The sequence below is a fragment of the Notolabrus celidotus genome, chromosome 18, assembly GCF_009762535.1.
Source record: "Notolabrus celidotus isolate fNotCel1 chromosome 18, fNotCel1.pri, whole genome shotgun sequence".
Classification (NCBI taxonomy): Eukaryota; Metazoa; Chordata; class Actinopteri; order Labriformes; family Labridae; genus Notolabrus; species Notolabrus celidotus.
The window spans coordinates 29,825,358-29,851,957 of NC_048289.1; the positions used below are offsets into that span (position 1 = coordinate 29,825,358).

At 42.5% G+C, this 26,600-nt stretch overlaps 1 protein-coding gene across 5 annotated transcripts; it reads right to left on the minus strand.

Annotated features, from left to right (window-relative positions):
* Window positions 1–104: 104 nt before the first annotated feature.
* Window positions 105–25,341, minus strand: LOC117830176 (inhibitor of nuclear factor kappa-B kinase subunit alpha-like). Of its 5 annotated transcripts, none has more exons than XM_034708176.1 (22): window positions 25,212–25,341; window positions 24,589–24,707; window positions 21,641–21,735; window positions 21,408–21,525; window positions 19,879–19,948; window positions 19,707–19,795; window positions 18,637–18,726; window positions 18,369–18,493; window positions 16,624–16,731; window positions 16,402–16,537; window positions 15,920–16,114; window positions 14,179–14,281; window positions 13,911–14,034; window positions 11,139–11,290; window positions 10,935–10,996; window positions 10,674–10,783; window positions 9,102–9,151; window positions 8,900–9,005; window positions 8,473–8,620; window positions 7,997–8,133; window positions 7,328–7,427; window positions 105–4,621 (listed from the first exon to the last, which is right to left on the minus strand). In XM_034708176.1, the coding sequence occupies exons 2-22, from the start codon at window positions 24,691–24,693 to the stop codon at window positions 4,556–4,558; spliced, it is 2,289 nt and encodes a 762-aa protein (XP_034564067.1). In that variant the 5' UTR covers window positions 24,694–24,707; window positions 25,212–25,341; the 3' UTR covers window positions 105–4,555. The 5 variants fall into 5 exon arrangements, with proteins under 5 accessions (XP_034564067.1, XP_034564065.1, XP_034564066.1 ...); XM_034708174.1 differs by having other exon boundaries at window positions 2,860–4,621; window positions 7,322–7,427; window positions 24,589–24,713; window positions 25,212–25,339; XM_034708175.1 differs by having other exon boundaries at window positions 2,860–4,621; window positions 7,322–7,427; window positions 24,589–24,716; window positions 25,212–25,339.
* Between the last annotated feature and the right edge of the window lie 1,259 nt (window positions 25,342–26,600).

The window sequence follows — 26,600 nt, forward strand, 5'->3', positions numbered from 1 at the left end:
GAGAGTGGGGGATGACCTGCATGCAAAGACTCAAACCAGCCCCCTTTACCTGCACCAGACTGAATACCCACTGACTCTGAAATAAGGAGTGAACTGAGATCATCTGGATCATGCCAAAGTCTTTTTATTTCATCACCAGGCAAACATTTGATCTTTATACAACGAAACTTTAAAACTGAAACATTCAGATGGAAACAAACACTTCTCCGACTGAAAATAAAAATGTCTTACTTAAATACAAAACCTCTTTCATTGCACTTAAACTGCATAAATAAAACCACGAAGGTTGAATTTCTCTCCGGCCCGAATGAAACCTGACAGGAAGTCGGTTCATAGTCTAACAGTCGGTCTGTCAAAACCCAAGACCTGATCGCTTGTGTTACTTTACACTGATGATCCATCAGGGCGGTGGATGTGCACGGGTGTTTCATGGAGACGGGGCGGCGTTCGTGACGTCACGTTCATGTCAGACGGATGATTAAAGGACGGATCCGCAGTTTTCAACCTTTAGAGATTTAACTGTAAACAGACTTTGATTGATTGGAGCAACTTTTCACTGATTGTGTTCGCTTGGTACAGACTTTAACTGTTCATCTTGGGGTAAATATCTGGATGTTGATGCTGTTAACAAAGATTCTGATTGCTCTCTTCTGTTACCTTCTTTTCTTTTGTTCAGAGATTTTAAAGTATGAAAAGAGTCCACACAAACATGACTCCGCTCACAGTTTCATGAGCAGAACATCTTCAGAAGAAGCCTCGTGAAGATATTTCATCCACAGGTTTTTATGCAAACTTTAATTTGTGCACCAAAAAGAGAGAACTCATATCACAACATTTAAAAAAGACGGCTTGAGAGAGAAAGTTTATGATATGATGGAAGTGAAACTGTGACAGTGATGTGACTGAATCCTTAAGGCTGATTTATACTTCTGCATCAAATTGACGGCATAGCCTACGCCGGGGGTCGCTCTCTGAAGGCTTATCCCCTGTAGCCCCAACCTGCCTGCATGCAGCACTGTATTAACTCTGACACCCCTTCACATTTCCAGCTGTTGTACAGTTCTCATCAACAACAGCGGAAACACAAAAGCAAGCTTCTCCCAGAGGAAATCAAAGCAAGCTTCTCCAAGAAGGAAATCTTGCACGAGAGATCCGGTGGAGTTCACAGGAAGAAACGGATATCCATAATCCCGCCTGTGGTTGAGTGTTGTCGGGTATTTTCCCCTCGGAGATGACGGGTCTGTGTTGCTGCGAGCTGCTGCACGGGCTTTGTGCTTCAATTTGTTGCCTTGTTAATGAAACCTCTCATCTAAGTCAAATGAGGAGCCTATCTGTGGGATTAGCTGGAGAAGCACGTAGCTCCCGTACCTACACAGAGGCTCCTCCTTCAAAATGTAACTACACATAGGATCGACTGCATAGACTGCAAGCCCTGTGATTGGTATACAGCAGCAGGATCTGGGTTCCCTTTGGAAGACCCGCATCACTAATAAGGCCAGAGGGATGATTAGCCAACCTGAACACATCCTAGCCAAGGAGTTCTCCTTAATGCCCTCAGGGCGGCGCTATCTCGCTCCTCACAGGAAAAAAAACGGATACACAAATTCTTTTATTCCTTCTGTCAGAATAATATAAAGTTAATAAAGTTCTCTGAATCTGAATCTGGTCCGCTCAGCGCCTTGTGTTTCCTGCATTTACAGCACTTCCTGGATCCCCGCTCATCGTCCGTGTGTTTCATCTCCTCCTCTCTCTTCTTCATGTAATCATGTCTGTATGATAAACAGCAACATGTATCAGCTGTAGATTAACATAACACGCTCTGAATCTCTGTGGGAAAGGAAACAGAGATCGTAGCGGGGCAGGAAGCAGGCGACCGGCTATCAGAGAGACCACACTGCCCTCTAGTGTTTAGGAGGATAACTGCTGCGTGACACGGACACATCGATGCACAAGTATGAAGAGCGCATGTCCGTGTCAGCCCCTGCTGCGTAGGGGAGACGCAGAAGTATAAATCAGCCTTTAGAGTTTGCCTTAATGTCCTCTTGTTTCAGGTTGTAGATTGTTTACATGATGCATCTTGTTGCTGCTTCTTTTAAAAATGGTGAAACTGCAGACACACTGTTTAAAGCACTTTACAAAAGTCAAGTCCCTTCTCCTCCGTCTGACATGAACGCATCACAAACCACACCGTGAAATATTCTGTGCACGTGAATGAGACCATGAACCCCTCCTCTGTATCTTACACTTAAAAGACGAATGTACATTATAGACATGGTATAAACACGATGGCTCGCCTAGTCTGTCACACGTGTAACAAAAAGACCTCTGCCTGTGAAATTTAACTCTTTATTCTAGAAAAACTTCCATCAGTACAACATTTACATCAAATCTAAACCCCCCATCTGTGAGATCTAAAACCCCCAGGCCTGTGAGATCCAAACCCCCCAGTCTGTGGGATCTAAACCCCCAGTCTGTGGGATCTAAAACCCCCGTCTGTGAGATCTAAACCCCCCGTCTGTGAGATCTAAAACCCCCGTCTGTGGGATCTAAACCCCCCGTCTGTGAGATCTAAAACCCCCGTCTGTGAGATCTAAAACCCCCGTCTGTGAGATCTAAAACCCTCGTCTGTGAGATCTAAAACCCCCGTCTGTGGGATCTAAACCCCCCGTCTGTGAGATCTAAACCCCCCGTCTGTGAGATCTAAAACCCCCGTCTGTGAGATCTAAACCCCCCGTCTGTGAGATCTAAAACCCCCGTCTGTGGGATCTAAACCCCCCGTCTGTGAGATCTAAAACCCCCGTCTGTGAGATCTAAACCCCCCGTCTGTGAGATCTAAAACCCCCGTCTGTGAGATCTAAAACCCCCGTCTGTGAGATCTAAAACCCCCGTCTGTGGGATCTAAACCTCCGTCTGTGAGATCTAAACCCCCGGTCTGTGAGATCTAAACCCCCCGTCTGTGAGATCTAAACCCCCCGGTCTGTGAGATCTAAACCCCCCGTCTGTGGGATCTAAACCTCCGTCTGTGAGATCTAAACCCCCGGTCTGTGAGATCTAAACCCCCCGTCTGTGAGATCTAAACCCCCCGGTCTGTGAGATCTAAACCCCCCGTCTGTGAGATCTAAACCCCCCGGTCTGTGAGATCTAAACCCCCCGGTCTGTGAGATCTAAACCCCCCGTCTGTGAGATCTAAACCCCCCGTCTGTGAGATCTAAACCCACGTCTGTGAGATCTAAACCCACGTCTGTGAGATCTAAAACCCCCGTCTGTGAGATCTAAACCCCCCGTCTGTGGGATCTAAACCCCCCGTCTGTGAGATCTAAACTCCCCCGTCTCTGAGATCTAAACCCCCCGGTCTGTGAGATCTAAACCCACGTCTGTGAGATCTAAACCCACGTCTGTGAGATCTAAACCCCCCAGGTCTGTGAGATCTAAACCCCCCAGGTCTGTGAGATCTAAACCCCCCAGGTCTGTGAGATCTAAACCCCCCAGGTCTGTGAGATCTAAACCCCGGTCTGTGAGATCTAAACCCCTGGTCTGTGAGATCTAAACCCCCCAGGTCTGTGAGATCTAAACCCCCCGTCTGTGAGATCTAAACCCCCCGGTCTGTGAGATCTAAACCCCCGTCTGTGAGATCTAAACCCCCCGGTCTGTGAGATCTAAACCCCCCGGTCTGTGAGATCTAAACCCACGTCTGTGAGATCTAAACCCCCCAGGTCTGTGAGATCTAAACCCCGGTCTGTGAGATCCAAACCCCCCGTCTGTGAGATCTACACCCCCCGTCTCTGGGATCTAAACCCCCCGTCTGTGAGATCTAAACCCCCCAGGTCTGTGAGATCCAAACCCCCCGTCTGTGAGATCTACACCCCCCGTCTCTGGGATCTAAACCCCCCGTCTGTGGGATCTAAACCCCGGTCTGTGGGATCTAAACCCCCGTCTGTGGGATCTAAACCCCCGGTCTGTGAGATCTAAACCCTGATGAGGAGCGGGGGTAACAGTTTTCGTCTGGTGTTAATCCTGGGACAGTTTGGCAGCCTTTAACGTTGGTATGAAGAAGAGGATACGTGGGAGTATCAAAGTGCTGTTTGCTTGATTGTAATTTCCTCCTCGCCCTCCCTCCCCTCCCCCCCCCCCCACCTCTGAGCACTTCCTGTTTTCCTTTTAAGTCAAAGTTTGATCTAGTTCCCATGTTTCCATCTGACACTCTCCCCCCCAGTGATGAACCAGGACCCCCCCCCCTCGGATCTGGTGCTACAGTTTGCTCGATAACAGCAGAAGTGAGTATGATGAATCGTGAAGCAGCGAAAGTAAAAAGTGGAGCGTGTGTGACGCGGCTTCATGTGGAATCTTTCCACCGTGTGAGACGAGGAGGAGGAGCGCACACACCCACTGAGCGTGTGCAGACTCTCTTCTTTTTTTTCAGGGTTGTTTTTTAGGAGAATATCTGGAGTCCATGTACAACTGTACAACGTCTGACACCACGCCGCTGTGTCTGAGAACAGCTGACGGTCTTTAGTGTTACTCGGAGCGCAGGCAGGGACGGAGGACGGGGGCCGGTTTACGCGTTCCTCTTTTTTAACTTTGTTGTTAAAGTCTCGTACTTCGTCCAGCTCCAGTCCTGGTCCTGAGGAGAGGAAACACAACAATTAAACATTTCATTACATACTTTTTACTATTTTAATGATTTTGATTTATTATTTTATTCATTTGAACTGTTTATTTTATTTTTATTTATTTGTTTATTTATTTATTTTTTAATAATTTACCTACTTTTATCTTCAACTCTTCTCCTTCTCCTTTTTAATTTATTTATTTTAACTATTTATATTCTTAAAGCTGCTGTGAGGAACTTTTGTTTTGTATAGATTCTGGCGCCCCCTTGTGGACAAAGTGATACCTCTTATCTCTTGTCCTATACATGCAAAAGTAGTGTTTTCAACAAAAGCCTCATCCTGTTGTGTTCAACAGTCAACTTTATCAGGCAATGTGATTCTTTTCCATGAAAACAGTCAAATAGAGGCTGGTTCTGAAGCGAGATGTCCATCATCTGGTCTGACACCTACCCCTCACGGCGGTTTAAAGCTGGGGTTGGTAATCAGATTTAGATCCACTTTTTGTCATACTGGTTAAAATGATCTTTATGTCCTGATGGTAATCAATACATAATGTGTTCTTAAAAAAGAGCGAAGAAAAGCTGCAATCTACAGCCGGAGTAAACCTGGGAAAACACCAACCAATCACCGTTTTTTGGGTGCCAAAATTTTAAACCATTCAAATCCTGTCCTGCCGTTCTGCCCTCCTCCTGCGCGTATATTTCCCCAGCGTGCACTCCTCAGGCCTGTCCCCTCTGACCCGATGAGGGGCTTTGCTCAGGACTGTAGTCCGGATCAGAGTCTAAAAAGCTCTCACCACGGGGCTCTGACAAGCAGAAGACTGAATGACATTTACTAAGTCCTACAGAAATGTAGATGTACTGTAGCGTCTGTCCGGACGCTGTAGGGATGACGAGCCGATTGGTGAACACGTTGAGTTTTAATAACCGGTCACTGTCGGCCGTTACCACGCCAACCAACAAAACAACAATCAAAGTTTGAATGAATGAAGAACTTCTCCTCTTGTCTCTCCTCTCTCCCGCTCACACACTCTACACCTCTCCTGATGCCTTCACTGACTGTCAACACTGTAGGAATTAAGAACATCTACACTGAACAGGTTTAACAAACAGTAGAGCTGTTACAGTGTTATATATGTGTTATAACTTTTCTCCTGATATCGTGTCACCAGTACAACTGGATAATGCTAGCATGATAGTTGTGAGTGCTAACAGCAGCCATGTTTGTTTGTGTTTTTAACTTTCACTATGAGAATGTTTTGGTGAGGACCGGTTTTGAATCAGTCACGATCATATGGTCGCAAGTCAGCGGTGCTCGTGCATGTGAGAGGGGGGGAGGGGTTAGACGGAGTCATGAGGAAATGATACATTCAAATTCATGCTAGTTTTCCGAGACTACCAACCCCAGCTTTAAGGCATTAAAAATGACAACAGAGAAGGTGCCAGTGTTGCTGCTGATGGTCTTGTTTGCTATTGAAGGTCATCAAGAGGCATCAGTATCATTTTCAGACTGTTTCTCAGCCAGTTCAGAACTCCTCACAGGACCTTTAACTTATTTTAATTACACATATTTTATGTTGTCGGTGTGCATAAGTCTCTCTTTTAAAATCCATTTTTGTTTTTTAATATGTCTTGCCTTTATTTTATTTCTGCTTCTTTCTTGTTTTCAGTCTCTGTAAAGCACTTTGGGTTGCATTTGATTTGTATGAAAGGTGTTACATAAATAAAGATTGATTGATTGATTGATTTAGAGGAAGTCATCCTTTGCTCAGACGTTGCAGAGCAGAGGGATGCTACCTTCTTGTGACTCTTTGTTGGACCACAGTGAACCGTAAACATGATGCCTCTGCAAGTTGTTCTTTGTTTCTTTGTATGTTCCTCCACAGGAAGTGTTTCTATCTAAAACTGTTGAATGTTTTAAATCTTTGTTGAAGACCCATCTCTTCTCTTTGGCCTTCTACTCGTGAAGAGGACATTAATATCCTGTTATGTTGTTTATTGTTGTCTTCATGTAATTTTTACTTTTTACCTTGTAAAGCACTTTGGCCAACACTGGTTGTTTTTAAATGTGCTATATAAATAAAGTTGACTTGACTTGACTTGATTTGAAGTCCGATTTCTAAAGGTAAATGTTGACATCTGCAGCTAAAACCAAACATCCCATTTAGCAGACACAATTTGTCCTTCCTGTCTGCATACACTTCTTTTATTTAAACTTACATCACAGATACACAACTAGAGCTGTCTATTCCTTTATTTAAACTTCTACTTATTTCATCTTAATCTCTTAATGTTTGCAGAAAGTCTGGAGGTTTATTGGTGACCTTAACTTTTCAAATCATGAAGGAAGAAGTCTAAACTAACTATCATATTTAGCTGCAAACAGAGGTCGTGTGATTGAAATAGTCCTGAGCAGAACAGCATCTTGATGGTTGGATGTACTGAGCATCCTTGAGAAATGAAAACATAAAATACTCCTGTGTGAAGGATGACAACTCTCAGTTTGATGTGCATACTGACATCTTATCTACTTATTGTTCTTTCATTTCTAAGCTCTTTAACTTTACTTCACTCTGCTGCATGTTCTCTCATGTGTTCTCGTCCTTGGCAGGAATACAAAAGCTGCTCTATTGTTCTTAAGAGGATATTTTGACAGTATTTTAGTGCAAATGTAAGGAGCTTGGATCAACCCCTGGAATGAAAGCGACTCACACTCACCACTATGCTCTTGTTCTGATCGTCAGCCGCCTCCTGCATCAGGCTGGTCAGCTGACTGAGGTACTTCTGGTTCTCCTGCAGCAGACGTGGAGCAGCATCACTGAGGGAAACACACACAAAATCAACATGAAGCAAACAAGTGATAAAAAAAACATCTGGCTTTGAATCTATGAAGAATCTTTCTGGTTTAATGTCGGGGAGGTTCTACAGACATGACCCTACATCTGTTTTATTTTAACTTGCTTTTCACAAACAAAGAACTAAAGGTTAAGTTATTCAATTAACACTGAATGAATATTATTACTTTGCCTTAAAGAGGGGATATGAGAGTAAAGTGTAGACGTACATTCCTCAGACGAGGACACAGAGCTCCAGAGAAATGTTTATTTTGATCCTTGTTTACGTCTGTTTGTCAACAAGCTCACCACAACTGTTCTGTTAGTTTGTAACATGTCATTGAAGGGTGTTTATGATTCCTCCAAGAGGCTCAAAGTGAGGAAATGCAGGGTGGAAAAAACAACGAAGGACGTTAAAATCATCAAGTTTCACGCCGCTTCAAAAACTGCAAAGTGAGAACACTGAAACCTGATTTAAAGATGCAATCAGTTGTTTTATGATGCATGATTAAATCAGTGTAATATGAGGTGAATGAGTGGATGAAGGACTGACCTGTCGTTTGGCCCAGGTAGGGATGTGAGGGGATGAGGGGAGCTGACTGGTTGTGCCGACTGAGACCACTGAGAGACCTGCAGCAGGTTGGAGGACTCGGGACTCGCCGGTATCGAGTTCCTGGAGGAGTTTTGAGCCTTGAGAGAGAAAGAGAGAGAAAGAGAGAGATATTGGCACATGCAGTGATGATTACCACATGTTGTTTACTTCTTCCACAGTCCAACCCAAGCTGCACATTCTCCTGCTCCTCTGTGTTTTCAGCGATGCAGAGCTGATGAATGATTTGAGAAGTTTACAGACTTAACGAGCTTCAGCTCCTCTGTTTTAAAGACATCCTGTTCTCTGTTCTTCAACGTGACAACAAGCTGAATTTGGTTTTAAGATGCTGCTCTCAAAAACATCATGAAGATCATCATACTCTAAGTTTAATCATCACCTAATGAGAGCAGGGAATAATAAAACACAGGTGGACTTACACAGGCAATCTTGAGTAGATGCCAGAACTCTCTCTGTCTCTTGATCTGCATCTGCATCACGGTGTTGTCGGCGTCTTTGATGTTCTCCAGAGTTTTCTCGATGCGAGGGAACAAGTCGATGATCTTCTGTTTGCTGATCAGGATCTTACTGTTGAGGCGAGTTGAAACATTAACACACAGGATGATGAATGTGTCTCTTAGGGTTCTTCATGTGCAGCGTTTTTAAATTTGGGAATACTTTAAAGGGATAGTTCAGTGTTTTTGGAGTGGGGTTGTATGAGTTAGAGGTCACAGACTTGGCCGCGTCTGCAGAGATCTGTCACTGAGCTCACGTTTCTCAGTGAAGAGGCCGAGCTGATCAAATTACTGAAATGTCCCTTTAATAAAGATTACATGTAAAACTCAAGAGTCTAAGAGGAGCTCTTACCTGAGGTGTGTGTACAGGTCTTTGAGGACCTTGTCCTGGTTCTGGACGGTCTGGATGATCGCCTTCACCATCTCAGAGCTGTCGCAGCTCACGTCTGTCTCAGGAGCTGAGAGAGAGGACGACATGTATCAGTTATTTTATTCCTTTTTTTAAATTAAGGAGTTACTTTTTATTAAAATATTCTCACGTGAATGTTTCTTACTTTTGCACTTCATCTTGAGCTGCTTGTAGAGCTCGATCGCCTTTTCTTCTCTGCAATAAGATTTAAATATCCAAAATATCAGAGGCCACGATCACACACATCAGAAGTGTTTTTATGAACCAAAACTCTGAACTCTCTTCCTCTGGACATTAAAACAGCGAGCGCTCTGGATGCTTTTAAAAGTAAACTTAAAGCTGCTGTGAGGAACTTTTGTTTTGTATAGATTCTGGCGCCCCCCTTGTGGACAAAGTGATACCTCTTATCTCTTGTCCTATACATGCAAAAGTAGTGTTTTCAACAAAAGCCTCATCCTGTTGTCTTCAACAGTCAACTTTATCAGGCAATGTGATTCTTTTCCATGAAAACAGTCAAATAGAGGCTGATTCTGAAGCGAGATGTCCATCATCTGGTCTGACACCTACCCCCTCACAGTGGTTTCAGGCATTAAAAACTACAACAGAAGGTGTCAATGTTGCTGCTGATGGACTTGTTTGCTATTGAAGGTCATAAAGAGGCATCAGTATCATTTTCAGTCTGTTTCTCAGCCAGTTCAAAACTCCTCACAGGGCCTTTAAGACTCACCTTTTTAATCTGACTTTTATTTTGGAGAACTTTCCTTTTAGCTCTGGACTGCATTATTACAATTATGAACATTTTTTTAACATCATTTTTATTTATTTTATTTGATTCTATCTTATCATATTTTATGTTTGTATTTATTTTCTGGTATTTATCTGATTTTATTTTATTGATTTAATTATAATTATTTTATTTTATTTTTCAGGTATTTATTTTATTGATTTTAATCCAATCTTTTATTTTCTGGTATTTCTCTGATTTCATTTTATTGATTTGATCGCCCTGATTTTATTTTGAAGTATTTTATGTCCCTCTCTTTTCCACTTTAACCTCTCACTGTTTTCTGTCTCTGTTCTTTTGAGAAGCACTTTGAGCTCCATCCTTGAATGTATGAAAGGTAAATAAAGATGAGTTGAGTTGTTTCAGACAGAGAAGAGCTGAAAACAGCAGCAAGTGGAGGTTTTTTAAAACTACAACATCCTTCTATCATCTATCTGTCTTTGGGCGAGAGTTGACACAGATCAGGGCTAAAATGTGGACGCACACACACACACACACCTAGAGAGAATTTAGAGTGACCAATCAACCTGACGAGGATGTTTTTGGACTGAGGGAGGAAGCCAGAGAGAACCCACACATGCAAACTCCTCAAAGAAAGGAGCTCGAACCCAGCGTGTGACTGCTGCACCACCGTGCAGATCAAAACGACCACAGACCCTTTCAAATACACGTTTGTGTTTTATATTTCTCAGAGGGAGCGACCTCTAAGCTTTGGTTTTGAATCCTGAAGAGATCTGAGAGGACTTTTTGAAACTTGTGAAACACTTCTCTGACAAACTTTAAAAACAAATCAGATGTCAAATATAGGAACCATAAACGATGAGTGTTTTTAGAGAGACATTCTGAAACATCTCTCTCCTTTAAACAAATGAAACATGGGAGACTGCCAATAATGGATGATGGAAGTGAGGTTTTGTAGAGTTGAGCACTCACAGCTGTTCCATCTTGTCTCCTTGCCGTCGAGCGTACGGACTCCTCTGAAGCTCCACAATCTCTGAGTGCAGAGCCATGATCTCATCGTCCAGATGGCTCACCTCTGCCACCTGCAGGACAAACCAGGGATCACACTGAGGCTGCAAACACTGGGGTCTTATAAACATCACCATGTGAATCTTTTAAAAATATGAGTGAGGATCAGAAAACATGGGTGAGAAAAAGAGGAGGTGTGTGTCCTCGCTGGCGGACGAGCGTTACCTGAGCGAAAGCAGCAGCCCGCTCCTCGTTCTCCTGCCAGGCTTTCAGCATCTTCTCCGACGCTGCAGACAAACACACAGACAGCTCATCAAAACAAACACCATCTTGCTCAGTGTTATAAAAATACTCACATATGTAAATGTTCCCCGTCAGAGGGTCACGAACGGAGAGAGAGAAAACAAACAGCTGCCCGTAAACACTCACATATGCCGTAGTGCATCTGATCGCTGTACTTCTCCAGGTCGTACTGGATGCTGCTCTTGAAGAAGTCCAGTTTGGCCTTCAGCTGCTGGGAGAAGCCGAACATGCTGTTCTTACACCGGGTCAGGTTGGTGTTGTAGCGCAGGAGACTCAACCTACAGAGGAAGGAAGGAAGGAGACGATTAAGACTCCCTTCAAGCCTTTCCAACGTGGCACAGACTCAACTTTAGTCTCTCTGTTTTTTTTCCTCTTGTAGTTTAATAAGCGTTAACTCACAGGACTAAAGCATCGCCGGGGGACTGAATGAGCTTCTTCTCCAAAGAATCAACACACTTTGCATCACTTCAGTCTCAGGAAGTCGTAAAGCTTAAAGGCATCGTGCACGAAAACTACAAGGCTGATTTGTCCAGGTGGAAGAGACATCAGGTGGAATATTTGCAGACTAAAATCAGAACCACAAGCTGGTGCAGGGATGGAGATCATGAGTGAGACCACAGACGGCTAACCACTCTGATATCTTTGTTTTAACGTCTACTGATCACATCTTTAGCTTTTTCTCTGCATTTCCTGCAGACTGGAGTGTCCTCAAACACCCCAAACTGAGGAAACATTTTGGGGGTTTGGGGAGGGCATCTTGTTTTCATCTGTCATCTCCTCTGTTGCTTCTACTGCAGAGCAAATCATGTCAAACTGAGGTACAGGTTAGTTTGATAGTTAACAGCCGAGTCTTCTCCTAGGGTTAGGTTAGCATTGTATAGCGGGTAAGGATCCACTGCTACCCACTAAGCTAATTTTCAGACCAATATCAACATTTATTTTAGTTTAAAAGACAGTTATTGTCGCTCCCAGTTATTGCGACAGCCCTCGTCTTTAGGTGCATTTCGATCAAGAGTTCCTGGGTCTTTCAGCCCCAGGACTACTGTACCCGGATCTAAAAGGTTCCTGTGCCCCCATTGTTGTCTGTGTTTCAACCGCGGGCTGAAGTCCCGGGGAGATTGTGCAAATCAGGCCAGTGACATATGGAGGAAAAAAAAGTAAATGCACTACACCACCAGACCAGTAGAGGGCAGTAAAACAAAGACGAATGCCATTCATCACAGATGACACCATAGAAGCAGACTGACAGGCAGGTATCATTATGAGCAACACAACAGTTAGCCTGTTAGCATGAAGAGACTCAGCTGGCGCTGTTTTAGATGGTGCTATATTTCATCAAAGATGGATTCACTGAATCAACACGTGAGAGGAGATAAGCGCGAGTAGCAAAGACGTTTCAACACGGCTTTAAAATCCTTTAGAACTCAAAAAGCCGTGGCAGAGATCAGACGGTGTTTTGGTTCAAACAGCGACCCTGTAAACTGAGAGAAGACTACTGTTACAAGCTGCTAAATCAAGAGAATCACAGCTTCTTCTTTTGAAAAGTACACACACATACAAAAAAGATAGAACAAATAAAAACTAATGAAAGAAAGAGAAATCAAGAGAATCACAGATAGAAAAAACAATGACTGTGAATGTTTTTTGGAAAAATTGAAAAAAAAAAATTTGGAAAAAAAATGTAAAAAAAAGATTTTGAATTTTTTGTTTTGGAAAAAAAAAATGAAAAAAAAAATTGACAAAAAAATAAATTTGAATTTTTTTTTTTGAAAAAAACTGTTTTGAAAAAAAAAATTGAAAAAATTTTTTTTGAAAAAAGAAACTTGACAAAATTTTTTTTGAAAAAAGTTGACCCGGAGCCTGTCGGAATGATACATTTTCCTCATATTTGAAATTTTGCTCCAAAAGCAGAAAAACATAAAAAAGTAAAAACTTTGCACCTGCCGTTAAAAACATGGAAAAAGCAATGAATGAATCAACACGTGAGAGGAGATAAGCGCGAGTAGCAAAGATGTTTCAACACGGCTTTAAAATCCTTTTCAACTCAAAAAGCCGTGGCAGAGATCGGCCGGTGTTTTGGTTTAAACAGCGACCCTGTTAACTGGAGACTCTCAGCTGGATGCATCCCTCATAAACGTCTTTAGACCATCATTAAATATCTGATGAGGATATTTTGAAATCTTAATAAAAACTAAACTAGTTTGCATTCCCAGGAATTCCCTCTGTGTTTCAACAGCTGTGTAAACTCCACAAACACTGACACATTCAGCTGAAGGTCTACAGTTTACAGGGTCACTTTTAAAACCGGAACACCAGGAGGAGAGACCAATCACGGTGGGCTGAGAGAAGACTACTGTTACAAGCTGCTAAATCAAGAGAATCACAGCTTCTTCTTTTGAAAAGTACACACACATACAAAAAAGATAGAACAAATAAACACTAATGAAAGAAAGAGAAATCAAGAGAATCACAGATGGAAAAAACAATGACTGAATGTTTTTAGGAAAATTTGAAAAAAAAAATTTGAAAGAAAAATTTGAACCTTTTGTTTTGAAAAAAAGTAATTTGAAAAAAAAAAATTGAAAAAAAAAATTGAAAAAAAAAATTGAAAAAAAATGTTGAAAAAAAAATTTTGGTAAAAAAAAAATTTTGGTAAAAAAAAAATTGACAAAAAAGTTGACCCGGAGCCTGTCAGAATGATACATTTTCCTCATATTTGAAATTGTGCTCCAAAAGCAGAAAAACATGAAAAAAAGTAAAATTTAAGTGGTTAAGAGGTTAGAGGGTAGAGGTTAACTATCCCTGAACTTAAGTTAGACCCTGGGTCCACCGGTCGAAAGGCACGTAGTTCAGGGGTAAAGTTCCTCTGATTGAAAAACGCCTTCTAATGTGACTCACATAGCCGCCCTCTGTCCCTGGAACAGCCGGCTGTAGTCGTCCTTCAGGCCACAGATGTAGCTCACTGCTTCACCCCAAACCTTCTTCAACACGACCAGGGGGAGCTGAGTTTTGGCTTCTTGCACTGCAAAGGTAAACAAACATTGATGCAGTGTGAGGAGGTCGAACAGAGAGGACGACACAGCTGATATTTAAACACAAAGAGCGTTGAATGCAGTCAGGTAAAAGAAAAACTCCAGCTCAGCGGGGAATACTTTCAGAAACTCACCGATAGTGTTGACTTTATCTGGCAGCTGTCGGGCGCTGAAGGGACCCGAGTACTTGGTGATGCTCTTGTCAAACAGGTAGACGATGTAGCTGTCCCAGCCTCTCTGCACAGAGAGAGGAAAATCACCACTTACACCTCCTGCATGTACTCCGCCTGTCACTCAGAGGGCGACTCAGAGAGTCATAATGTGCACATGCAGCTTTACTCTGCAGCGTTACAGGGACACGTCTCAGGCACACCTCTGGTTTGTAAATTCCAGGGGGAGACGCTAATGTTTGTTTTTATCAGCGGGAGGAAACAGCAGAGAGGGAGAGGACGAGGACAGAATAAACAAAGGTCTGCAGCTGAACTCTGTGTGGGGAAGTAGACAATACCTGGTCTACCTTACTTAAGGATCTAAATTCTCAGAAGACCTTATCTCACCTCAGACCCCCTATAACTTGGACATCAGCACATCCGGATGTAGAAGATGTGGAAGTAAAGGTTTGCAGGTTTATGGTCAGACACCTTTGTATCTTAGAGAGCTCATAGTGCCCCATTACCCCCTCTAGAGCGCTGCTCTCCCAACATGCAGGCCTGCTCATCGTACCTTAAGTCTCTAAAAGTAGTATGGGAGGTAGAGCCTTCAGTTATCAGGCCCCTCTCCTTTGGAATCATCTACCAGTCAGGGTCTGGGAGGCAGACACCCTCTCTACTTTCAAGAGTAGGATTGTAACTTTCCTTTGTCATAAAGCTTATAGTTAGAGCTGGATCAGGCTTGGACCAGGTCTTAGTTATGCTGCTATAGGCTTAGACTGACACACTGGGATCCTGTCTTTCCCTCTCTCTCCTCTCTCTGCCTGTCTCTCACTTTAACTCTTCCTGTCCCATTAAAGTTACTAACCATAGACCTTTCTGGAGTCCCTGAGCTCCCTTGTCTCGTAGGTTCCTCTGAGATTCCTTTTTTGGGTCTGTTATTCTTTCTTTCTTTCTTTCTTTCTTTCTTTCTTTCTTTCTTTCTTTCTTTCTTTCTTTCTTTCCCTTTTCCTTTCATTCCCTATTCCTTCATTCTTTCATTCCTTCTTTCTATCATTCCCTTTTCCTTTCTTTCTTTCTTTCTTTTATTCGTTCCTTCTTACTTTAATTCTTTTCTGCTTTCTTTCCTTCCTCACTTCTCTCGTTTCATCTTTCTTTGTTCTTTCCACGTTTCTTCATCTTTCGTCTCCTTTTCTTATCCCTTCCTTTCCTTCTGTCATTCTTTCACCATTTATTCTCCTCTTTTTCTTTCCTCTCATCTCCCTCTCTTTTCTCTTTTCTTAGACCTTTCTGGAGTCCCTGAGCTCCCTTGTCTCGTAGGTTCCTCTGGATCTCTGCTGCTGTGGACGTGCCAGACTCCAGCTGCTACAACTACTACTATCCGTCTCCCCACTATCATCTCTCTCTCTCTTCATCTCCCTCTATCCCTCCCTCCAACACGGTCTCAGCAGATGTGTGTCTAACATGAGTCTGGTCCTGCTGGAGGTTTCTGCCTGTTAAAGGAAGTTTGTCCTTGCCACTGTAACTTGCTAAATGCTGTAAAGTGCTCTGCTCATGGTGGATTAAGATGAGATCAGACTGAGTCCTGTCTGTAAACTGGGACTAGATCTTATCCTGGTCTTGATGTTGGGTCTTTGTTAATAATAGAACATAGAGTACGGTCTAGACCTGCTCTGTTTGGAAAGAGTCTGAGGAGAACGTTTGTTGTAATTGAAGCTGAACTGACCACTCCGTCGAGGACACACTGCGCAGCGGGCTTCCTGGGATCCAGGGACACTCCCGTCTCCTGCAGCAGCTCCTGGTTCACCACCTCGATCTCGGTCTCGTCCTCGATGCGTTTCTGCAGACTGTGGAGACTTTCCTCAGGAGTCAGCTGGAAGGAGCGGACCTGAGCTGTGGTCATGTTCAGGATGTGGACCACCTGGACAGGAACAGAGGGGAAACGTGAGTGAAGAGGAAAAGGAGACATCTTAAAGATGCTTCCTAAAGATCTGATTCAAACCAGAAATCTCATCATCTGACTTCTGTCCTCAAAAGTTTGACTGTTTCGACTCAAGAGCAGAAACTTGAGTATCATGAACAGACTTTAAAGGAGCAATCAGCGTCCTTTCAGAAAAGACAGCAATCACTTTGAAGAGATTTATGGAAATGTCCTCTGACCCAGATCCATCCGTCTCAGAAACCCTGATTAAAGAGTCGTAGTCTCACCTTCATACTCAGAATCTGCTCCAGCACCTCGAAGCACGCAGGCCTCTTGGCTTCTGAGCTGGGGTTCCCTCCTCTATGGAACGGATCCCATTTTAACATCAGCTGCAGCAGAGTCTCCATCGGCCCACTCAGAGTCCTGAAAAACAGAAATGAAACCACGTTCAAAGAGGGACGCACACCGAGGCTCCGATCTGTTCATATCAGCATTAACGGACAGCTCACCCGCTGAGGTTGTTCGGGTACGGGAGTTTGGTGGAGAACTTGACTTCTCCGTTCAGGTCCTCCACAGCCATGATGTCTTTTGGACCTTTGTTCCTCACTTTGCTCGCCCTGTTGAGGAGAAGAGAGGAGACGTTTGATATAGATCTACTGCAAGACCTTCAGGATTTTAAGCATTTCATATTTCAAAAGAGGTCAAAACAGACTTTCAATAACTTTTACTGATCTTCCAGTTGTGTAAGATGCTTGATTCTGATTGGTCAAAGCCCCTTGATGATGGTTATTAACTTTCACTAACATGAGCAACACAGAGATGAACAATATGGCTAAACTGATAGTTTCCATTAGCACCTTATTGGTCAACAATGTGGCTGAAATGATTGTTTTTGGAGCTGAGGAAGAAAGGTTAAAGGTTACTGCTCTGCTTCAATCTGCAAAGATGAAATGTTCAAACCAAGCCAGAGACCTTGGTGTAGTCTTAGACTCAGACCTTAATTTCAGCAGCCACATTAAGACAATTACAAAGTCAGCCTACTATCCCATAAGAATATATCAAGGATTAAAGGACTCATGTCCAGAAGAACTCGTCCATGCATTTATCTTTAGCAGACTAGACCACTGTAACAGGGTCTTTACAGGACTCCCTAAGAAGTCCATCAGACGACTGCAGCTCATACAGAATGCTGCTGCTCAAGTCCTAACAAGGACCAACAAAGTAGACCACATCACTCCAGTTCTTTGATCTCTACACTGGCTTCCTGTCTGTCAGAGAATAGACTTTAAAATCCTGCTGATGGTTTATAAAGCACTGAATGGTTTAGGCTGATCTGCTGCTACTTTATGAACCACCTGGACCTCTGAGGTCATCAGGTACTGGTCTGTTATCAGTCCCTAGAGTCAGAAGGAAACATGGTGAAGCAGCGTTTAGTCATTATGCTCCACATATCTGGAACACACTCCCTGAAAGCTGCAGGTCTGCTCCAACTCTCACCTCTTTAAAATCAAAGACTCAGACTTTTTTATATACCACTGCCTTCCTAGCTTAGCTTATTTTAAGTCTCTTTAAATGAACATTTTAAATTTACTTTTAATATATTTCTAATTTTCCTGCAGGCTACAGACACTTTCATCTTGGATCCTGTAATATGATCAAGGAGCAGAGCAGGTGAGAGAAACTTAAGGTTAGAGATCTCTACACAGAAACTTAAACCCTGAGTGGTGGTGACGACAGCAGCAGGGTTCAAAGTTGTGACACTTGTTTATTTTTAAAGGTGTGTGAACCGCAGAGCTCACAGAAGGAGAGCTGAATGAGGACAGTTTCATGTTAAAGGGAGTTTTAGATCTTTGTGTCCTCGTTTGACTCGATGTGACGGCGAGAAGAGGAAATCATCCTCAACACCAGATAAACAGAAAGAATGTGAAGGGTCGGGAGTCTTCATTCACCCTGCGAGCAGAGAGCTGCTTCACTTCCTGAAGGTGTTGATGAGCTGCCAAACCACAATAACTAACCTCTTGCTTTCATTACACCTGCACGCACCTGTCTCCTCCCCCTCACACTGTTCTCTTTCCTCACATCTCACACTTCCCTCAAACGCTGCCGCAGACTGGAGAGGTGAGTCCAGGTAACGTGAGTTTGCTTAAGTCTTAAATAAGCAGCTGAATCCATCAAACAGTTCACGTCTGGGGAAATTAAACAGCTCTGCACAGAGTAGATGCATCAGAGTGCTTTGTTTATCAGGTCATCTTACCACTGCACAGGCTGGAGGTTGTGCAGGAATGGACGGAAACCACAACTGCATTCAAAGATCATCGTGCCAAAGCTCCAGTAGTCGACCGTGACGGTGTACGGCTTGTTTTCAAAGAGCTCTGGAGCCTGCAGAGAGAAAATGCAGCTTTTGATCATGCATTTGATTATTTTTACTTTTCATCCTGCTTTCAGGTAAAGAAAATCCCAGATAAGGAGGAAGGAATTGATGAAATAAAGCAAGGTGCATCTGATTCACTCGTATTGCTCACCAGGTACTGAAGTGTGCCGACGAAGGAGGTGCACAGACTCCCCTGGTCCAGGTCTTTAGCGTAGCCCAGGTCAATAATTTTGTGGACCAGCTGCAGAAGAAAGGAGAGGAGAAGGTGAGACCGATTCCTCGGAGGCAGAACATATATATATTTTAATATCTGTCTTTTATCATTTTCATTATCATTATTTCATTTCTTCTCCTATTTATGTTCTATTTTAAATTATTATACTTATATATTTTTTAAAATATTAACCTACTTGTTTTGTATTATTTTCATTATTACTATTTTTTTTAATTCGATGTATTTTCTATTTTAAATTATAATTTTAATGTTTTTACTTTTTAAAATACTAAATAGATTTTTTTTTTAATCATTTTCATTATAACTGTTTTCTTTTCTTCTCTTATTTATTTTATTTTTTTAATTTTTGTTATTATTAGTCTGTTTTTTAATAATTCTCCTATTCATGTTGCATTATTTTCATTATGACTATTTTATTTTTTCTATTTATTCATTTTCTATCTTAAATTACAATTATAATGTTTTTATTTTTGTTTAATAATAACCAGTATTTTTTTAATATTATTTATATTATTATGATTCTCTTTTTTTCTCCTATTTATTTATTTTCTATTTTAAATTATTATAATAATTTATTTATTTTTCATACTAACCCGTGTATTTTATCTTAATTTAATTATTATGATTTTCTTTTTTTCTCTTATTTATTTATTTTCTATCTTAAATGATTATATTTGTTATTATCTTTTTTTGCATTAATTAATTAATTAATTAATTAATTAATTAACTTATCTACCAACTTTTTTTGTTTTCAAGTCATTCAGCATATATCTGGGTATTGTTTGCTTGTATAATATATAAGCTGTATATTCAAATCTTGCAATATTTTATGCACAATCTCAGATGCCTTAATGTACATTTTCTCCTCTATCAATTATTTTGACTATTTATTTTAAATAAAAACATTTTTTACTTGATCTTCTGTACATTACGTGTAAAACTTCAAATAAACAACACACACACAGAACAAAGACGAGTTGGATCACCTTCCCGTTGATGTCTTGCAGCACTATGTTTTCAGGTTTCAGGTCTCTGTGGATGATCTTGTTTTCGTGCAGATACTGGATACCAGAACCTGGAGCAGAGACGGAGGTTAAACTGGATGCAAAGAGACGTGTGTGAATGGATACGCTGCAGAGAGAAAGACAGTGGACGTACCAACATCGTTGAGTAACGAGAGCACTTCACTCTCTTTCAGGCCGCAGCAGTTTTCAGGTTTGCTCAGCATCTGAAACCCAAACGAGGGAAATCAATCTACAGAGCACGACACTCGATGTGCAGGAGGGACAGCATCCCAGACTTTAAAGGTGACATATCATGCAAAATTGACTTTTTAATGGTTCTTTACCTAAAATATGTGTCCCTGTCTACAAACCCCCCGAGAATGAAAAAAATCCATTCTGCCCCTGTTCTGATTTCTCCACCTTTCTGTAAATGTGTGTGAAACGAGCCGTTTCAGACTTCCGTGTTTTTGTTACGTAACAACAATATCCGGTCTGTCACGGAGTCAGAGCTCGGAGCTTGTTCAGCCCATAGACTGTATAAAATAGTACTGAATCCCCTCCCCCGTTTTTCATTCCCTGCACAAATGTGTGCTAACAAGGAGCTTAGGAGGGAGGCATGCTAGTTGTAGGCTGTCTTAATAAACACAAAGGTCGGTTTTACTCCCCACGTCTGCAGATTTGAAGATCTAGTGGATGATTTTTATTTGTCATGGATAAGTGCTAGCGCTAATTAGCATAGCCACATAGCTATATGTTCATAGCTGTAGCTGTAGCTGTAGCTGTAGCTGTGTACCATGACACACGTCGACATACTGACAAATAAAACAACAAGAAACACTAAATCTGTGACCAATCCTTCATAAAAGGCCCTGCTGCCTTTCTGGCAGAGGTCGGTTTTACTCCCCACGTCTGCAGATTTGAAGATCTAGTGGATGATTTTTATTTATCATGGATAAGTGCTAGCGCTAGTTAGCATAGCCACATAGCTACATGTTCGTAGCTGTGTACCAAGACACACGTCTACATACTGATAAATAAAACAACAAGAAACACTAAATCTGTGACCAATGGTTCAGAAAGGTCCTGCTACAGGCGCCTCTCCGTCAGGATCAGATTCAGAGGGTTGAAGTAACGTGATCTCTGAGCAGCCGTGTATATTCAGCCAACATGTAAACATTAGATCAACGTGCTGGAGAGCTGAGGCACATCCACTTCCGGAGGGGGCGTGGTCAGAGGGAAAACAGAGTGTTCTGATGAGGAATGAAGAAGAGGACTTTTCAGGCAGACCAAAATCTGATTTCAAAGTGTTTTTTTGAGCATAAACTTTAAAGACATGTTTTTGGGACCTCTTAGACCAATATATATTGATTAAAAAAGCATGATATGTCCCCTTTAAACTTTACAAACTGAGCTTCCATGCCAAGTTACCACAAAGGAGAGAAACTGAGACAGAAGAAGGAGCGTGACGGAGAAATGGATCAGAGATGCAGGAGAACGTGACTGGTGTGTGTGATAGAGACACTCCTTTACGACTGAACTTTGGCCGGTGAGCTGATCTCTCTATCTCTGCAGCTGTGAGGAAATCTAATGCTTTAACTTCTCAGCATGCCCGGTGATAAAACCCTGACAGATGACTTTCCTAAATGTGGATGTCTTCGTGTTCTCCTCTCTGTGAGCGCTCACCTTCCTCAGGTCTCCTCTCGAGCAGTACTCCATGGCCAGCAGCGGGAGATCATTCAGGGCTATGTGCTTCATTTCATCCGGGACATCTCGAGCTGTCACGACGTTTATGTGATTCAACCTGGACCAGAGAAAAAGCAGCGTCTACAACAGAGCTTCGCGAGCATGGTCGTGATATCAGGACGTGTATTTATGAAGTCTCCAGGAAGAGAACATGAATAAAAAATAAGACAAACTTTTTCATGATCTGGATCTCTCTGCTCCATCTGTCCTTGTTTCTTGCTGTGAGCTCCAGACGGCACATTTTCACAGCTAGCTTCTCGTTTGTTTCCTGCAGAACAGAAAACAGAACCTCAGTTGTTTAATCAGCACATAAAAAAACACGCCCCAGGAATAGAAGTTGTTGTGGAGTTTAGGTGGAGCTCTTTCTTTAGACTTCTTCATAAACTGTCTAGACAAATAAAGAGCGTGTCAGAGGGCAGGATGGACCACACCCTCTTGATCTGCCCTTCACTGAATACCCGACCGATAACGACTCCACCAGCCAGAGGATGGACTCAACATCTCACCGAGCTCTTCAATCACAGACACAGTAACTCATTTACTCACTCTAAGAGTCTCTTCAGTCAGAGATGAATTACTGGGATGATGTCAGACATTCAAATGGAAAGACTCAGGCTCCCGTGTCTTCTGGATGCTGGGCACATTTTCACCTCCCTGGGATGAAATCTCTCTCTGCTACTCTTTCATCCTCCCTGTCAGAGACTCAAAGCACGGCAGTGTTAAAGCTCCTGTGAGGGACCTTTGGTTTGGTGACCCTTCTGGACATAGCTGCACTTTTAACTGATGGTATTTGTCTTGTACGTACGCATGTTGTGTTCTTTAACGAATACATACACTCCTGAAAGTGACAAAAACATTTCAAGAGCCCCTCACAGCAGGAAGACTTCCCTCTCAAACAGGAGGGTAGGGGTCAGGGTCAGGATTTCAGGAGGCAAGATGTGACGCTGCGGTGGATAAAGCAACAGAATCTGATCAACGCTGTGATGCAAATATCTTCATCGCTTATCATGTTCGGGGTCAAGAAGACTGGAGTCTATCTGAGCTGTCATTTGACATCTTACATCCTGAACAGAGACAGATAACCTTCCATTCACACGCTCACATCTACAAGCAATTAAGAGCGACCAATCAACCTGGTGACGTGTTTTTCTGAAAGGCTCCTGCCCGACTGATGTGAATATAACCCTCAACAAATGAGTGGAAGAAAACATGCTGAGGGATGCAGAAGAGTATGAAGCAGCTTCTTTATGTCCACATTTGGGCTTTAAACATCATCAACCCCACTAGGGATGAGCATTTCAATCAGAAAGACACTCGATCGTCACTGCTAACTTATCGCTGATTATTCGATTAGTCCCAACCTCTCCTGCAGACATGAGGAGAGAGAGACCCGTTTAAAGGCTGTTGTTACTGACTGCACTGAGCAGAGATATGAACTAATGTAATACCCGGCCTTAACACAAAGAGTGACACAAAAGAGTGAAGGAAGGGACTGGTTCTCAATTGAGTGGGTCAGCTCACCTGCACGCCGGTCTGCCAGAGTAAACTGGCCGGCGTGGCGGTGAGTGGCGAGCCCAAGCTTTCACGTTGAGTTCAAGTTTTCTTTTTGTTTGGCTGGGTTCAGTTTAAAAAGCTACGTACTGGTTCTCCAAAAGGTTCATGGGTCTCCCTGTGGTTGAGTCTGTCATGCGTCCTGATCACATTAGTCACGTGATGCTGACCAAGCACCTTTTTGGGGCGCACCTCAGGAAAAGGGTGCGTTTTAAAGTGTCAGACAAACCAGTAAATGACGTCCAAGACCAAGTTCCTCCCAGAAGTGTTTGCGTTTTTCTCCAGTTCTGACAGAGTCACACAATTTTTAAGATATGCTTTCTTATGTTCTCTGAAATGTTATTATGGACGTTTTCTTGCTATAATAACTTGAGGTTAGAACAAAAAAAACACATTACAGATGAGATTAAAAGTCACATGAACTATCTGATTTGTTATTATTGAACGATTATTCAATTACTCCAGTAACACCACTTCCACCAGATCCGCTGCGGTCCGGCTCCGTGCTCAGTGCAGGACCGCCGGACAGCTGGAGTCATATGACCGAGGTTTCCCCGCAGTAATCACTGAATCAAGGATTCTCCTCCTCCTCCTCCTCCTCTCCTAATCCATGTTGTCTTTCTGGTCCTCTGAAAACCTCTGACCTGTTGACTCCAGGCCTGGCTCCGCTCATCATGACTTTGGTTTGTTGTTGTAGTTAAGTGAAATACGATCTGGTGATAACACAGAGTGTTTTATTCTGAAAATTAACCGGATGTTTTCATTTTGTTTTGGTGAAACCTGACTTCCTGTCCCGCTCCATCTGCTCTGTTGAGATTGTGTCGTGCTCCGGCATCCGGCACAAATAGAAGTCTTGTGTATCTGATCCGGAGGGCTCCGACCTGCTGCATCAGAGACGCAGCAGGAACGCAATGGAGTGGATCCAGTGGAAGTTAACACATTGACTAGAATAGAAACCTATCAGATCTGGTGCCGTGACGGATCGACTCACCCTGACTTCTTGTAGAACAAGTGAGTGTGAAAACTTGCACACATGCACATTTCGGGACATTATCAGGAGTATAATGAACGTGTGAAAACAGCTTTACAGGATCTAAAAATGACCCAACAGTTGTTCTGCAGCTTACTGTAATCACATCGTATGTGACCTACCGCAGTTTCAGACACAATCCATCTAAATGCTGATGGTGTGCTTTGCTTTTTCAGGTCATAAAGAGGAATCAGTGTTCATTGCTGTCTGTTTCATGACCTGCTAAAACCTCCTCACGAGGGCCTCAAGGTTCTGCATGACTTGCTGCTCTGTATCTGTCGCCAACCTAACATAACCTTTGTTTACCTCTGGTTTTCTTTCTGTTTTCTCTCAAACACTTCCAGTTAGAGTGATGATAGTCCTCCCCTGGTGTTTTATTGGAGTTATGTTTGATAAACTTCAAATCCTAACCCAGCTGAGCCCTTCATCCCAGTAGGAAGTAGGTGCAGTGGTGTATTTGTCATAACCTAGTACCCATTTTTAAGTCTTTCTGAATGAGTGATGTGTCCCATGTGTGCAGTGACAGGCCTGTAAACTCACATGATGTTGGTAGAGGTAAACATGAGCGAATCCGCCCATCCCCAGCCTCTCCTTCACCTCCCAGTCTCCGCAGTTCTGGTTCTGTCTGAAGGGAGGTTTCTCCATTGTTGTGTCGCAGGCTGGACCAACGAATGACACAGAAACAACGTGATTACAACCAGCAACAACACAACAACACAGACACACACATACATATCACTCAAACTCATTAAACAGCTTCTGTTTGTGAAGTTTTATCAATCAAAACACGAGTCTGAACTGAAGGAGGGGGGATGCGGCTACATCCTGGAGCAGATGCCTGGCTAACGTCAGATTACAGTGATCCAGCACAGTAACGTCATCTTATGGGGGTAATTTAAAACACATAGGGTTCATATAATCTTTAAAGTGTCCTGTTGATGAAGGTAAAGTCAGAAACACACACATTACAGACATGTTGTTCATTCCACTGTACTCGCTCACAGGCTACATTACAGGAGCTGGTGAGGCTTCCAGGAAGTAGACGGCCCCCCGTTTGAGATTAGCTCTCCAGCATAAGGACACGGAGGCTCCCACGCGCTCAATGTTCGTGTCAGTGGACGTGTCCACTCTGAGCCTCGAGTTAAAGAAGGTTAGAGACTTACTTCGTGTTTCTATGAAGGTGTCATGGGCCGGTCACTGTGTGAATAACCGTTGCTGTCTGCCTTGTTGTTTTCGGTTCAATGCAGCACCGTGAGAATGTGTACTTTCCTGCGTGACGTCATCACGCACCCCGGCGGAGAAACCGAAACGAGGGCGCGTTCAAGAACAACAACAACGTCAACGTTCGAGACTGTTCATAAATCACAAACAGGGGGTTTCTACAGAGAGGTTACATGAATGTTCACAGTCATAGAGAGATATCAGGGACACAAAGAGAGGCTGTGAGAGGGGGGATAAATTTAGTTTGTACAGATATGAAGAAGACAGCTGCCCCCCTGGTGCAGAAAGTCCAGAGTGATGAAACAAAACAGTAAACTCTGATGTTACAAAAGGTTACAACAGATCCGCTTTATCAGTGTTATGTTTCACAAGATGCACAAATCAAAATACATCTAATATTTTGCATTTTTCATAGATATATTTATTATTTTATTTTCTGTAAGGGAAGATTTTTTTTTTAATTCTTAGATTCAGAATTAATAAAGTCATAATTGTAGAGTTCTGACTTTAAAGGTCCTGTGAGGAGTTTTGAACTGGCTGAGAAACAGACTGAAAATGATACTGATGCCTCTTTATAACCTTCAATAGCAAACAAGACCATCAGCAGCAACACTGCCACCTTCTCTATTGTCATTTTAATGCCTGAAACCGCCCTGGGGGGGTAGGTTTCAGACCAGATGATGGACATCTCGCTTCAGAACCAGCCTTTATTTGACTGTTTTCATGGAAAATAATCACATTTGCCTGATAAAGTTGACTGTTAAAAAACAACAGGATGAGGTTTTTGTTGAAAACACTACTTTTGCATGTTTAGGACAAGAGATAAGAGGTATCGCTTTGTCCACAAGGGGGCGCCAGAATCGATACAAAACAAAATTTCCTCACAGCAGCTTTAATCTAAGAATTTAAATAAAATAAAAACAAACCTTAAAAATTGTTTTTTCGCTGCCCTCTAAATTTTTTAATTTAATCTCACAATTTCAATTTTTAATCTTAAAATACTTTTTTCAGACTTTTGAAACTTTATTTACAGACTTTATTTTTTCACCTGCTGTGGACAGGATACAGGAGAGCAAGACTGAACTAACTGGTGAAGAAGGCCAGCTCAGTCCTGGACCCTGTGGAGGTGGTGGCTGACAGGAGAATTATGGCCAAGCTGTCGTCTCTGATGAACATTTCTTTTCTATATATATTCTTGTTAAATTCTTGTTCTGTACACCTTCTTGTTTGCTTCTGTAACTCCATGAATTTCCCTGTTGTGGGACGAATAAAGGAGTATCTTATCTTAATCCTGTTCTGTAGTTTGTGGTATATTTGTATTGTGTGTAAAA